The 15,705-nt window shown below is 51.0% G+C and overlaps 1 protein-coding gene across 1 annotated transcript in view; it reads left to right on the top strand.

Annotated features, from left to right (window-relative positions):
• Shank3 (SH3 and multiple ankyrin repeat domains 3) overlaps positions 1 to 15,705 on the top strand; it is a 57,937-nt gene that overhangs the window by 22,772 nt on the left and 19,460 nt on the right. The window contains 8 exon segments of the mRNA XM_040753971.1: positions 49 to 242; positions 1,182 to 1,295; positions 6,843 to 6,918; positions 7,156 to 7,238; positions 7,632 to 7,756; positions 7,865 to 7,997; positions 8,937 to 9,017; positions 13,890 to 13,913. Of these exon segments, the coding sequence (XP_040609905.1) occupies positions 49 to 242; positions 1,182 to 1,295; positions 6,843 to 6,918; positions 7,156 to 7,238; positions 7,632 to 7,756; positions 7,865 to 7,997; positions 8,937 to 9,017; positions 13,890 to 13,913 (830 nt within the window).

Below are 15,705 nucleotides of genomic sequence, written 5' to 3'. Positions count from 1 at the left end.
CCCGCTGCCCCCCGGCATCGCGTCCGTCACCTACGTGTTCGTCTACAGCCCCAGCGGGCCCGGCGGAGCCGGCCCCGCGCCCGGCCCCGGCCCGGCGTCTCCCGCGCCCCCCGCGCCGCCGCCCCGGGGCCCGAAGCGGAAACTTTACAGTGCCGTCCCCGGCCGCAAGTTCATCGCTGTGAAGGCGCACAGCCCGCAGGGCGAGGGCGAGATCCCGCTGCACCGCGGCGAGGCCGTGAAGGGTGAGGGGCGCGGGCGGGGTGAGGGGCGCGAGTGGGATGGGGGGCGGGCCCCGGGGCACACGGCTTGATTCTTGCCATTTTGGGGTCTCTGGGGTTGGGATGTTCCTAGGTCATTAGAGCAAGCTGCTGTGCCGGGGTCTCTGTCACCGGCCCTGGTTTTATGGGCTCCTGGCGTGAAGCTCTAGCTCTGTCATGGTAGAGGCTCTTTGGCTCTTGTGGGGCGGTTCTTGTTATGATGGGGGCCAATGGCACCTGGGTGCTTGTGTTAGAAGGACCCTAAGCCATGACGAGCTCCCATGCCTTGTGGGGTTTCTGTGGCACTCTGAGGCTTCCTCATTGGAAATCCTTAGGATACAGGTGAGGGGGGCTTGCCGTCTTCAGGGGCCCTGTAACAGCTGTGGTTGTCTGTGTACAGTGCACATTTCTTCCACGGATGATGCCTGTTTGGGGGAGACAAGCCCCTCTCATCATAGGGCTGTCTGTCGTTACTGGGCTCCTACCTTGGGCACTCTGTAGTTGTGAACATGAGCCCTCTGGTACATCATGTGGCTTACTCCACTGGCTGCCTCCCGATGACCCTGAGCTCTTGACAGTGACTCTTGGGTAGATGTCGCTTACCATGGTTGGGGGAAGTGGTCACTGTGGGCAGGAGCAGGAGCGTGGCCCCTGCTTCTGCCTCTGTCCTCTTCAAGTGTGTCCATCTGTGTCTGTCTGTCTGTCTGTCTCCCACATGTCCATCCTTTACCGAGGCCATCTGTTCAGTCCTCTCTTCTGTGTGGATCTCACAATCTTCCCAGGGGAGATGCCAGGAGGCTGTGGGCTTGGGAAGGGAGCAAGGGTTAGGGTCTTGGGCGCACCTGAGCCTCAGGTGGCGGGGAAGCGGGTATCCGCCCCACAGCTCTGCTTTGCCCTGACAACCTGTCTGGCTTCTTTCCCTAGTGCTCAGCATTGGGGAGGGCGGTTTCTGGGAGGGAACCGTGAAGGGCCGTACTGGCTGGTTCCCAGCTGACTGTGTGGAGGAAGTGCAGATGCGGCAGTATGATGCCCGGCATGGTAAGTGACCCCAGTTTTGCCCAGGTAGCTCTCAAAGGGCCTGTGCTTCTAGTCTCCCTTTGGTCTTGCTGGTAACAAATCTGGACGTTCACTAAGACTGCGGAGTAAACTCAATTACACTCAGATGCATACAGATTTGTATCCACGTACACGCTGGGCAAACATGCACGTCCCTAGGAACATGAATGTGTGAACCTGACGTGTTCTAAACAGCGAAGACCCTTTGCCATGCCAACAGGAGGTATCACTCACGGCCATCCTCTGTCTGCACGTGGGCACCTGAGTTTCCCGAGATGGTGACCACCCTTGTGGTACCAGAGTACCAGAAATTACCAGGTGCTTGGAGCTCCCAGTTCATGACCGACTGGGAGATAAGTAAGGAGGTCAACGTGAGAAAAGAGGCGTTTTTCCAAAGTCGACAGATTGTCCAAGTGGGCAGAGCAGGAGGCCTGGGCCAGCTAAGAGGAAATGAGGCCAGTTGGGTTCCAGTGAGTGGCTCCGGGTACTCTGGGGTTGATATGGTCTCAGGGCAGCTGGCTGATGAAGGATGGCCCCTTTCCTACAGAGATGGAAAGGGGAGAGCTCCGGCTCCCGGGGCTGCTGAGCGGCTGTGGTTCAGTCTTGCTGAACGCTCGCACATCTAGGAAGAATGGTCCCTTTAGATGTTGGTGAAAACAGTGACTGGTCCTCTGGAGCCCCCGGGTGGGCTGGTTCCATGTCTGGGGTACACCCCTTCATTGAGCCCTCAGGGATCCCGGGAGGCCACAAGATCGATATTATTTCCAGTTCAGAGAGTATGACAATTGAACTCCTCCTAAGTGGTGGTCCAGGGTGATTATTATTGGTGGTATGTCTGGATCAGGGTACATGTATCCCTTTCTCGGTACATAGAAGATTTGGGCCCTGGCTTGTGGTAGCCCCTACCTTAAGTTGGCAGTTTCCCAGGGGAGGCCACAACCATGCAGCCAGGAACCTTGGCTCTGTTTCAAACCTGATGGATGCCTAGGTTGTACGGGAGGGAGCTCAGTTAGTGACCTACTGCTGGCTAGGTGCCTTGCTTTCTTACATGGCTTATCCCTATCCTGCCTTGGTGGCTCTATTAGTGACCGGGGATGTGGAAGGGAGTAGTTTCAGTTATCTGTGGCCTGTGGAGAGTAGACGTAGTGGGATCCTGGTGTAACTGATTTCAGAGATTGGGCCCTGGTTCCAAAGAGCCGAGTAAGGGACAAGGGACAGGGGCTGCACACCTGTTGAGTAGGAGCTAGTCTTGTGCTTTCCCATAAGGGTGGGGATAAGGTTCTGAGAATTGTGGCTCCAGGAACATTTGTTTTGAAGCTCAGAAAGGGAGAGCTGCAGTCAGACTCTGAGAGGGACAGATGTTTGTCAGTTTCTCTCCAAGCTGAACCCTCGTGCTGGCTTCGGTGGCTACGGCAAGTGTCTCCGTCGCCCCCCCCCCACCCCCAGGTGCATAGGCTGTTGAGAAGGGAGATCCAGGGTTAGCCTGAGGAAGCCAAAGAGGGTTTCAAAGCAGAGGTGTTGTTTGGGCTGAAATCTCTGGGTAGTTTGCAGATGGGTCCCTCATGTTTCTAGGGATCCAACACAGTGTTTTAGAACTATGCCTGTTGCCAGCTTCTGTATTTGAGCAGTGCCAGACATGATTTTAGCATTTTTATATGAATGAAGTTGTGGACATGATCCTAGCAATTCTGGGAGGTGGGGCCGGTGGTTAGTATGTTTATGGGATGTCATTCACCTCAAGGGGCAGGGATGTTTAATTGCTTTTTATTTTGCTACACAAGCAGTTAGCTTTGTGAGGAGTGGCATAGCTGGAGTAGGGAGCCTGAGTCTAGTCGCCTGTCACTGGGGGTCAAGGTAAAGAATAATCTTTTGGTAGGAGCTGACTGAGCAGATATTTTAGGGTCAAGATTAAGATCTGGGCAGGACAGAGCTGTTTGAGTAGGGTGTGTCAAGGTCACAGAGAAAGGATGACAAGGGGAGACATGGGGGCTGGGGCCTTTCTAGCAAGCACAGGACTCCTTAGCAGGGCCACAGCTATCATAGATGACCACAGGGAGTGGTATTCAAAAGTACCTAGGTGGATGGGAGCTACATTTGTGGGCCTTGCTATGGCTGCCTTTTGGGAGGGGGTAGGAGCAGTCATGGGCTCCCTCTGACCTCGGCCACAATGCCCCTCTTGCTGGTCTGGGCAGAACTTTTTGTCTGGGATTTAGGCTGAGTTGTGTCAGAGAGCAGAGGGCATCCTAGCAACAGGAACTTGTTTCCAGTAGCCTCCCCCCCACCCCAACTTTAATTCAGGAACCAGAGTGGGAGTGAAGGAGGACTTTAAAGACAAGGACAGGTGCTGAGGAACACAGGTCAGGTCAGCATCCAGGAGGACACAGGTCCTGGGCAGAGAAGGTAGTCTCCACATTGCTTTCACATTGAGGAATGCTGGGGGTAGGAAATGCCGAGGTCAGGGAAGTGTAATCCCGAGGCCCAGCCTATCTTCCCATGCTGTCTACCTTCTCCTTTCCAGAGTGTTCCGCTTGGGAGCTGGTGCTGGCCATATTCCTTTCAGCTGGTTTTCCCATGTGTGATTAATAAAACCAGAACATGAATCTGTGTTACATAATAAATAGTTTGTTTGGTTGATGAAAATGTACAAAACAAGAGGCTTTGCAATAGGAGCTGACCAGGATAGGGCTGCTTCACTGTGCGGATCTTTTAGGGTCAGGGCTAAGATCTGGGTAGGGCAGGGCAGAGAGGTGGGTGGTGTTAGCCAGGGTCACAGAGAAGGATGCAGGTCGCACAGTGGCTGGGTGTGAGAGTATTGGGACTGGGGAGGCTTTGTGTCAACTGCAGGGCTCCTAGACATGGTTCAGCTAGCACGCCTCATATGTGACTGGGTCAGCCTGAAGAAGGATACGCCGGAGGTTAGGGAGAACCTACTTGTGTGGTGGTGAGGCGTCGCCTGCCTCTGGTTGAGGGAACGGGGTTGGTAAGTGTAGAGTGGGACAGATGGGAGTAAGTTAGCAAGCTGATATGGCTACAGTGTGACAGGTTATCAGAACCGGGGTCTTCCAAGGTGGCTTTGCCTACTGTGCAAAGAGAGGCTCAGATGTAACTGCTCACTTATGAGAGGCTCACACACAGTGGCAGGGACCTGAAGTACTTTTCCCGCTAGCCATGTCATCTGATGTGAAGATCATCCAACCATTGCCCTGTTCCTGCCTGTGCCCATCTGTCTTTTAGCTCATTTACTCATTAGTCTATTTACCTACTTACCCAGCAACCAACCCAGCCCACCCAGTTCCCCCTTGCCTCCACCCACATACCCCATCCGTCCATCCTTCTATCCATCCATCCATTTTGGGCCGTCCATATATCCCCTCAGACCCTCACCAACCCATCCATCCACACGTATGCTTTTTGCGTTATTTTATGTCTCGTTCATCCATTTGTGCACGCACCGTACGTTCCCCCACTCACGTAGCCAGTTTTGCTCCATCTCTTCTACGCCAGGCTGTGTTGAGCACTTGAGACCCCAGGGGTAATTACATCTCATCTTTTGCTTTAAGGAGTTCATAGTTACTGAGAAGACAGGTCATACAAAACTGTGTTTTTGTTGGGTATGGTGTCACATGCCTGTAATCCTAGTTCAAGGCTCAGGCTGTCTGTATTCAAATCTTGTTTCAAAAAAAAATTCAAAACAGGGTTCTGTAGGACTCTGGTACCCAGCACCCACATATAACTCCAGGGGCTCTGGCTCCCTCTTCAGGCCTCTGAGTGTACCAGATGTACATGTGGTACACATACATACATACATACATGCACACATATATATATATATATGCATGCAGGGAAACACATAAAGTAAAAACAAATAAACATCTTTTAAAAACCCTAAACAGTAGAGAACCTAACTCAAAAACTCATAGGTTCCCTCTGATCTCATTTTCTTTTCTTTTTTCTTTTTTTTTCTTTTTTTTTGAGACGGGGTTCCTCTGTAGCTTTGGAGCCTGGCCTGAAACTCGCTCTGTAGACCAGGCTGGCCTTGAACTCACAGAGATCCGCCTGCCTCTGCCTCCCGGGTGCTGGGATTAAAGGCGTGCGCCACTGCCTGGCTCTGATTTCACTTTCTATCCGGGTGCCTCCCTCTTCTCCTGCTGCATCGACTCTACGCTGCTCCTGCCTGCTCCAGATCAATGCCGTTTGCATGATCTTTTCCTTGACTGCCTCACCCCAGAAGCCCTGTGCTTGGTGTCTACAGTCTGCTCCCTCAGCTGTCGGGACGTCTGCTCAGCTCTTCTTTCTGATGAGCCCTTGCTATCCCCGGAACTGTACTGTTAACATCCCTTTCCTGCTTGCTTTTCTCCTGCTAGCCAGCATTTTATATTTGATGCTCTGTTCATTCCGTTTCTTAGAGTAGCTTATTAACTCCTCAGAGGCAGAGGGTTTGCTCTATTTAAAAATAAACAGTGCCTGGCATGTAGTAGAAGCTTAGTGAATGGTTGTTGAAGTAAAAAATTGAGTCTTGAGAAGTGCTATAGCAAGAGAGAATGAAGGAGGGAGGTGCTGAAGGGTGGAATTGAAAACAGTGGTGGCGCCATCTTGAGGCGTTCTGAGGCACTGCAAGTGGAGTCACAGGAGAAGCCATTCCGAACCTTAAGGTCTTCTTGTAGATTGAGCCCTCGGGAGTCTTCGAGGCTAAGTGAGGTTCAGCAGGAGGTATGACCTGACCAGCTCCATAGTAGCCATGAAGAACTTTGAGATCAAAGGACATAGTAATATATTCTATGGAATTTATTAATACAGTTCTATGGGATACAGTGACATTGACATCGTTTTTAATTATTATATTAATATAGTTCCATGGAATACAGTGAAGTCAGGGTAGGGGGCAGACCTTTCTGTAATCCTTTTCCTTATCCCTTGAATTTATGTACCTTACTGTTGTGAGGAAACTAGTGGGCACGCTGGAACGCTTCCACACTGATGCACACACGTTGACGGCACAGACACACGTGTGTGCATGAGACACACGCATGCGCGTGAGCCCAACACTTGTATACACTGTGGGTTATACAAACGTGTGTTTGTTACCAATGACTGGAGTCACATACAGATAACAGACAAGACTCTCACAGTGTGGCTGGGTCTCTGACACACATAGCACCAACACAGTGTTTATATTTTACTGTGAGGTACACATACATGTCCTCTCAGCTCTAAGGCTTGCTGACTGGACCAGGGTCTGGTGTTGTTTGATTTCCTGTGTCTAGCTGGGTGTTAGGAAGGGGTGGGGTGGGAGGACTGCTTTCCGCTTGGGCTCTAACTCCCAGAGGCCAGAATTCCCTGCATGGTTATCTGAGCCTTCCCCGCCTTAGGACGTTAGGGCCTCGAGCCCCAGGATTTGCCCCCACCCCCTCCCCACTTCCACCGCTGCTTCAGAGCATATGGGGACACAGACTGATGAGTGCAGTTTGGAGAACGTCAGCTAGGTGCAGGCCGTGATCATTTCTTGGCCCTTGATGCTCCTCCCTCCAGAAACACGAGAGGACCGGACCAAGCGTCTCTTCCGTCACTACACTGTGGGTTCCTATGACAGCCTCACTTCACACAGGTATTGGCAGGGGTGTGGACACACAGGGATTCTAGCTGGGCCTAGTGTACCCCATGAAAGGGGAAGACAAGGAAGGTATGGGAAGGTGGGCGGGTGGGCAGGGAGCGGGTGGGTGGTTAGCTGCCTCTGTTTTTGTTGTCCTCAGCTGACTTGTGCGTAGGGGACCCTGTAGGGTCAGCCTGTCTGCTAGGCTCCCTACAAGCTCCCCCTCACTCAACCTTGCTCCCCCCCCCCCAGTGATTATGTCATTGATGACAAGGTGGCTATCCTGCAGAAACGGGACCATGAGGGTTTTGGCTTCGTTCTCCGGGGAGCCAAAGGTAAGGGGCGTGGATTTCATGAGGGGGCTACTGCATTGCTGGGAATAGTTTCTGTGCTCTGGTGGTGTGTCGTCCCTCTCACCCCCATGCCCCCCCCCCCGTTGTATGTCTTGGTTTGGAATGTCCTAGGACAAGGCAGCAGGCCGCTCTCTTTCTTGCCTCCCCTTCCCTTGTGGGGAGTCTGACACAGTAGAGATCCATTTGGTGAGGGGAAATGGAGGACTTCACAGAGGAATGTACACTGGTTTGGGTATCCCCATCTCCTGTTCACTTCACTCCAGGGTTCTGTGCCTTGGTAGTCAGGGGCCTTGAGCCGGCTGAGGTTGCTTTGGTGAGTTTTTGAACACAAGCTGTGCTTGTGAGTGAGTGCCTTGCCTCTTGCTCTCCCTGCAGCAGAGACCCCCATTGAGGAGTTCACACCCACACCGGCCTTCCCTGCACTCCAATACCTTGAGTCGGTAGATGTGGAAGGCGTGGCTTGGAGGGCTGGGCTTCGAACTGGGGACTTCCTCATCGAGGTGAGGCCCGTCCTGTCCCTCCCCAGCAGGAGGGGAGGGGGTGACTAACTCCTGAGCTCTGAGGAGGGGGACACTGGGACACGTTCCCTCGCTGCTCGTCTATCCTAGGTGAATGGAGTGAACGTCGTCAAAGTCGGACACAAGCAAGTAGTGGGTCTCATTCGTCAGGGTGGCAACCGCCTGGTCATGAAAGTCGTGTCTGTGACCAGGAAACCCGAAGAGGATGGTGCTCGGCGCAGAGGTGAGGGCCCAGACTGCCGTCTTCCTGGCTCTACCCTTGGTACTTGGCCCTAGCTAGCCCTTTGACTTCAGGTCCATTCCTCTCCCCATCTCTGATCTGCTGGATCACATTCCTGCCTGAGATGAGATAAAATGCCCTGATTGCCGCACAGGTCCTTGGTGTTGTTAGATGCCTGACCCCCTGGCCAGGCCTCTGACCCTGATCCTAGATTCCCCCTCCTCAGATCCCTGTCCCCTTCTATGAATCCCCCAGCCCTGGTGTGGCAGAGCCCTCCTTCCCGACGCCAGCAGCTGCCTGGAGGCTGGGTTGTCATGGCAACTGTGAGGTTGACGCTGCTGCTGCTGCTGCTGCTTATTGTGCAGGGAAGGGGGAGGCGGCACCTGAGGGAAGAGGAAAAGCGTCTTCTCCCCGCGCCGACGCCAAAGACGCGGCACAGCCTGGGCCTGAGAGGCTGTGCCGCTGGCCCAGCCCAGGTGTGCGGCTTGCCAGGCCACCCTGTGGTCTCATAAAGAGCGGTGGTGCCTGGGCCTGGGGAGCTTTAGGCAGCAGGAGGTAGTCTGGCAGGAGAGCCACCCAGCCCCCATGGGTGGTGCCCACTCACTGGGGCCTTGGAGCCCGAAGGGTGGATGCTCAGATTGGAGGCAGCCAGCCTCCTAACCTCTGCTGGTACTCTTACTACCTACCATCTGAGGCCTTGGCCCTGGGAGTCTTAAGGGCCCTTGGGGCCCAACTGCCCTGGCTCCACCGCTGCCTGAGCGCCTCACGCCATGAAGAAGTTTGCCTCTAGCCGCAGCCTGAACAAGATCTTGGCACAGTGTGACTCGTCTTCAAGGGAGTACGAGGAGATCCAGGCAGTGGAGCGCAAGTGGCACTTACACCTGGCCACGCCGCGCCGCCTGCTGCTAGACAGGAGGGCCAAGGCCTCCCTCTTCTTTGCAGCCCCGCCACCCCCAAAGAGGGCCCCCAGCACCACGCTGACCCTGCGCTCCAAGTCCATGACAGCTGAGCTGGAGGAACTCGGTGAGCATTGCGGGTGGACAGCGGGTGGATGGTGTGCAACGGGCTGGCCGAAGTGGGATGGACGCAGGCCATTTGGGAGGGCAGTGGGGCCGAACTGGGGCTGAGGCTAGGTAGAGACAGACAGAAGGAGGAACAGATGGCTGTGGAGACAGACCGACCGGCAGTTAGGGCATGGATTGGAGTGTGGGGGAAGGAAGCTGGGCGCCTGTGTGGTGAGGAGAGACACAGCGAAGTGTAAAGTGAGGAGGACTCGGGGCAGCGTGAGTTGCTGCAGCTGGGCAGGGACGGCCAGGGCCGATGGCTGGGGAACGGCGTCTGGCCCTGTAGCATGCCCGCATGCATGCACATGCATGTGTGTGAGCGCTCCCCCGGTTCTGTGCTTCCCACCGAGACTTTGCTCTTGCATTTCAACCTGGCTGGCAAAGAGCAGTGGTAGGGGCAAGCTAGAGTCTGCTGCTGGATCTGACTGGCATGAGCTAGGTCACATCTGTGTTTCTTTCACTCAGTTGGTACCTGTTCACTTACCTGCCACGTGGGTCTACTGACCCAACAGAGGCGTTGTGAGCACCTCTGTCACCGGGAAGGGATGGGGCCCTGTGAACTGTGGGAGGCGGAACAAAGTATGTCAGGCTTTGACTGGTGCAGTTCCAGTACCGCATTGTGGGCATGTCCTGATATACATGACCCCATCCTGACATATAACAGTTACCAGCTTTATCATGGCCGTGGTCCGTATGCATAACACATCCTTATATGCATGTGCACATGTGTGGCAGTTTCCAGCCTTCTTATAGGCAGGTCTCGTGTACATGACTACAATGTTCTGACATGGGCAAAAGTAACCAGACTCGTCATGGACATGTCCCATGTACATGACTACCATATCCTGACAAGTATAGCAGTTGCCAGCCTTGTCATGGGCATGTCTCATATGCGTGACCGTATCTTGACACATATGCCAGTTAACCTTGTCATGGACATGTCTCATATTCACAGCCATGTCCTGACATGTGACATTTACCAGCCTCGTCATAGGTATGTCCTATATGCATGATCACACCTTGACACATAGGACTGTTACCAGTCTCATCGTAGGCATGTGCTGATGTATGTGATTTTATTGTTGTTGTGGGCATGTGCTAATATATTTGACTATTAAGAGCCTTATTGTGGGTGGTTGTTGGTTAGCAATTTCATGGCAGGTATATTCTAACACATGTGACAGATCGAAACACTCTTTGCTTCTGTGGTTTGAGCCTAGTCTCAATCCCAGATTTTCCTCTGGCTTCAGTCATAAAAGGAAACCCTTATTGTGGCTCCCAGAACTGTCCCTGTCTTTGTTTATAGACTGAGTGCTGACCATGCCCAAGCCATCGGCTGAGCATCCACCTCCAAGAAGGTGCCTTGACTGAAGTTTGGAAAACAGTCACCAAGATAGAAGGGGCTGACATAACCAAGATTTCCCATGATAAAACTCTGAATGAAATAAATAAAAACTACACATAGTGTAAAGGAGGAGGAATCCTCTTGTTTTAGAAATAAAGTGGGAAATCAAAGTCAGAGGGATTGGAAGCTGGTGCCTCCAACTCCTGATAGAGGTTTTCAGCGAGACTGGAAGTTGTACTGTGGGTCTGTGAAAGCCAGAGACAACCACAGGCACTGCAGTTAGCATGCCAGGCCCTGGAGGGGCTGGAGAGATGGCTCAGCACTTAAGAGTGCTTGCTATTCTTGCAGAGGACCCAGGTTCGATTCCCAGCACCTACATATTGACTCATGACCATCTGTAACTCTAGTTCTAGAGAATCTAACCCATCTGACCTCTGGGTAGTGGCAGTGGGGGCACCGGGCATGAATGTGGCGCACATATCTATATCTATCTATATCTATATACCTACATATCTGAAAAATAGTTAAATCTAAAAAAAATTTTAAAAATAACTGGAGATAAGGGCATGAGAGTAAAGTAAATGGCTAAAGTTACTATAAAGGCAAGAAAACTAACAGAATTAATGTAATTAACAGGGTAAGAGGAGCATGTTTGGGAGTCCTTAATTTATTGAAACAAACAAAAAGCTACAGTTGAGAAGAGTCTGTGGCTAGGATGCACAGTATCCAGGGCTCACTAAAAAACAGCAGTGAGTAAGCAGATCAGGGTGAGCCTACTCAGAATCAGCTTAGGAAGCAGATGAGATAGAACATCAAGGAGAGGTCAGGACATGAGGACGTAAGGTCACTCGAGGAGACCTCAACAATATCTACTTGATAGGGTTTCTTTTTTTTTTTTTTTTTTTTTGGTTTTTCGAGATAGGGTTTCTCTGTGGCTTTGGAGGCTGTCCTGGAACTAGCTCTTGTAGACCAGGCTGGCCTCGAACTCACAGAGATCCGCCTGCCTCTGCCTCCCAAGTGCTGGGATTAAAGGCGTGCGCCACCAACGCCCGGCTTGATAGGGTTTCTAAAGGAAAATAATAGATGGGCTAAGGAGTTCCCAAAAGTAAACAGAAATGTGAGACTCCATTCTGAAGAAGCTCATCACAAAGCATGACACAAATACATATTATCTCGTAAGAGTAACTTTAGAATACCATAGAAAAATCTTCCCAGAGCCAGCAGAGGGAGCCAGTTGGCTTAGAAATGAGTGCTGGTTTGCTTTCAGACTTTGATTAGTTATGCTAGAAGGTAGAAGATGATGAAAAATGGGGTGCAGATGCTTTCCCAACTAGCCAAACTTGTTGACTAGGGTGAACAGAGGTACCAGCAAACGTCTGGCTTTAGGGTTTAATCCAACCTGGGTTAGTCTTAGAGAGTAGACAGCTAGGTCTGATTGGACACTGGTGCATGGTCCTGGAGTCTCTTGCTAGAAGCTGTCCCATAACCAGATCAGAAAGGCCCTACCTACTTTGCACAAAGAGGTGTTGTTCATCCTGAACTTTGCACTCTAGGAACGGAGAGGCAGCCCGTGAGAGTGGGAGAATTCTGTCTGGCTATAGCCTTTGCCTGTAGAAATGGGAGTTAAGAGTGAGTCTTCCCCTCTCTGCTCCAAAAGCCTTGGGAGAGGGTTACTCCAGCTACTTTATAGACCGTGGTGGCCAGAGGAGCAGGGTATCATATTTCTGAGTAGACTCTGGAAGGGGTGTGGGGGTAGTTCAGCAGTAGCCTCTGCCTGTACTTCTGGACCCAGGATTGTAGCTATTGAAACTGGAACCTGGCTCAAAATGGGGCTGTGTTTAGAAAGACCCAGCAGTCAAAGACACCTATCTTAGGAGGTGATCTGGTCCTTCTGGGAATGCCTGGTTTGAAGAAGCCAGACCAGCACAGAGTTCTTCATGTACCCAAGAGAACATCCTACAACCCAGTGTTTGTTCTTTTTGTTTATTTGAGACAGGATCATTCTGTAGCCCAGGCTGCTGTTGAATTGCCTAAGCCTCCAGAGTTCTGGGATTACAGGCATCCACTACCGTGCCTGGATTTGTTTGTGCTTTTAAAAGGTAGAAATAAGACATGTTGAGTCACCACTGTTATAAACATGTCTGTCCTGCCACTCACTGATGGAACCCTCTAAGGAGTCATGTTTGTCAAAAAGATGGACCTGAACTACTTGGAAAGAAAGAAAGAAGTGCGGGGCGAGGGGGTGTGGGCGCAGAGGTGGAGGCTTGTGCTGGTGTAGAGGCGATGCAAGAGGAAGAGGGATGAGTTCCCCGGAACTAATGGAGTGAGCAGAGGCTGATCCAAAACTAAATAAATTAATTAAATAAAGCCAAAGCGGGGCAACTCTGTGGTGTGGTACATACCTATCATTCAGGAGGTCGAGGCAGGAGGATTACTGTGAGTTCCAGGCCTGTGTGGGCTACAGAGTGAGTTCAAGGTCAACACGATGTATGTAGCAGGATCCGGTCTCAGAAGGAGAAGGGTTGTTCATAAGAGCCAAGGCGGGGAAGAAGCACAGATAATCCCTTTCTGCACTCTCGTTCTAGTCTGGGGCTCCTTTAGCATATATCATATCTTACATGCTCAGCTTGAATCAGGGACATGGGTTAATGGGGACCCATGTCAGGGCCCCAGTGTGGTCATACTGTTCCTCTTCATTTATCTAGGCAAAATTAAGACTTCTCTTAATTTCTGGGTCTTTCTTTTGTGGTGAGGTCAGGGTAGATCCCTATAACTACTGCCTTAGTCTAGAAAAGATGCCTTTACCAAACATGTACTGTTTGCTTTGCTGCTTACATCTGCTTGCTGCTAGAAACGTGCTTTGGAATATGGAGGTGTGTATCAGCAGTGGAGTGTTTGCCCAGCATGTTCAAGGCCCTGGGTCCTATCTACAGTACTGCAAAAACAAAACTCAACAGAAATCTCAGTAGAGAATGTTCATAGATGACCACTTTAGTTAGTAGCAGACTCTGAACTTTGTTTTTGATAGTTATGCATCTTCATTCTTAACAAACATTTGGCTCAACAGAAATCTCAGTAGAGAATGTTCATAGATGACCACTTTAGTTAATAGCAGACTCTGAACCTTGTTTTTGATAGTTATGCATCTTCATTCTTAACAAACATTTGGCTGCTCCATGTACAGTTTAATTGTGCACATCTTTGTGTGTGCATGTCTGCACATGTGTGTGCATGTGTGTGAGTGTGCATGGACACACAGCGTGTATTCCTGCTTTTGCTTGTTCTCGTCTAGAGTTTTAGAGCATTGGTAGGCTTGTGCTTCTTGGTCTAAGAAGGAGGTGTAGATGGGGACAGATCTATGGAGGCCTGATCATTGGGAGGAAGGGCTGGGGACAACAGGGTGGGGAAACCATTGTGCAAATGGTCCAGGTGCCATGGAAATGAAGCCTTCCTCTTACTCTCTTTGTTCTGTTTCTCAATTCCAAGCTTCCATTCGGAGAAGAAAAGGGGGTAAGTCTTCTGCTATGTTTTTAGGACTGGCTTGCCTGTCCCTACCAAGGGGGCACTGGTGTGTGATGAGGCTCCAGTCCAAGTTAGAGTGGTCTGGAATCTGGCACACTCTCTTGTTTCTGCCTGGGGATTTGATAGGGACGTGGTGAAGAGTCTTGGAAGGATGGAAGGGGAGTTCCCAGGGTGTCACTGGGATCAATAGGGAGTGCAACCGTAGTCATTGTGGGTTCAGGTGAGCTTGGAGATGTGACCTATGGGGATAGTCCGGTGGGGAGAAGGTGAGAGAATTCGTGGTGGGGGTCCCTACAAATGCCTGTGAAGGTCAGACCATGGAGCTTAGGGCAGCCAGGTGCCTAGGCTGTGGTGGAATGGTAGTATTAGGGTATTAGACTCTGCTCTGTGCTGTTCTTTTGTCCTTTTCTTTGCCTAAGCCAACTTCATGCTAAGTTGTAGGATTGAGCCCAGAGGAGAACTGCTTCAGAATAGGGGTTGGAATCTGTTGGCAGTGGAAAGGGAGCTGGACTTCCCTGCTCAGAACTCCCTTAACCCAAGGCTGTTGACGTCAGTATCTCCTCTTCCGGGTCCACCCCTGTGTCCTTTGAGGCTCTTTCTCATACGACTTGTGTGTCCAGCATGGCTACAGGGGACACACTGTCCATTTGGGGCCAAGGATCCCAGGACTGAGGCTGAGTACTGAGGTCCAACATCTGGGGACATCTTCCCCGGCTTCTGCTGCTTCCTTTGCCTCTTGAGTGGACAGGAGTCCAGTTCAGATATGCTCATAGCCCGGGGTGTGTGGATTTGTGTATCCGGCATCCCTTCCTCTCTTACTTCTGATGCACTGGGCTTTGCCTGGGCAGGGGGATTCTCTAGCATTCACTATATGATATTAGATTCCCCCCACCCACCCCCAGTCTCCTCTTACTGAGATCTGCATTCTAGCTCTGTGATAGTAGGACTCCCAGGATGCTGGGCTGTGGCCATGTACGTCTTCCGGCTGTGGGGAAACGGCTGATTTGTTTCTTCCATGGGCCCTTCTTTTCATCCCTGCTTGGGTTCCTAACATACTTTGCCCTGAACCCAGGTGACTGGCCCCTTGGAAGGCTGGTGGAGATGACTACACTTGGTTCCTGAGGGATTTTATTTAATTTTTTAAATATCTAAAATAATTTAGGATTATGTTTTCTAATTTTGTTGTGGATTTATGTTGGGAAAAAGTAGTCAACTTTTCATATGTAGAATCCTTGAATTCTTCCTCTTGGAAACAATTCTTGCTTGGCCTCAGCACTTATCTAATGCAGCATAACCCTAAACAGTTGCTTTGTTAAACAGTGTGTACACTGCTTGGATGTCTTGGAACAGGTTCTGTTTTTTTTGTTTTTGTTTTTTTTTTAAATTAAGAGACACACATTCTCTTAAGTGCATGGCTCGGGTGACAGTGTGTCTTGGTAGGAAACATGCCACCATGGTGTCATGGACTTCTCTTTCCCCTTATGTCTTTTTTTTTTTAAGATTTATTTTTTTTATATGTATGCAGTGTTCTGGCTGCATGTATCCCTGCAGGCCAGAAGAGGGAACTGGATCTCATTATGGATGGTTGTGAGCCATCATGTGGTTGCCGAGGATTGAACTCAGGACCTCTGGAAGAGCAGCCAGTGCTCTTAACCTCTGAGCCATCTCTCCAGCCCCTCCCTTATGTCTGTAGATCTGCATATTCTGGATGGTGTGGCAGCAAGGAGCTGTGATTAGGGGTAGTGCTTCATTTTGCTCCTGGAAAGCAGGAGGATAATAG

Source organism: Mesocricetus auratus, unplaced genomic scaffold, assembly GCF_017639785.1.
Source record: "Mesocricetus auratus isolate SY011 unplaced genomic scaffold, BCM_Maur_2.0 Super-Scaffold_100010, whole genome shotgun sequence".
In the NCBI taxonomy this organism is placed as follows: Eukaryota; Metazoa; Chordata; class Mammalia; order Rodentia; family Cricetidae; genus Mesocricetus; species Mesocricetus auratus.
The sequence above is the reverse complement of the archived record's forward strand: the minus strand, read 5'-3'. Positions and strand labels throughout refer to the sequence as shown.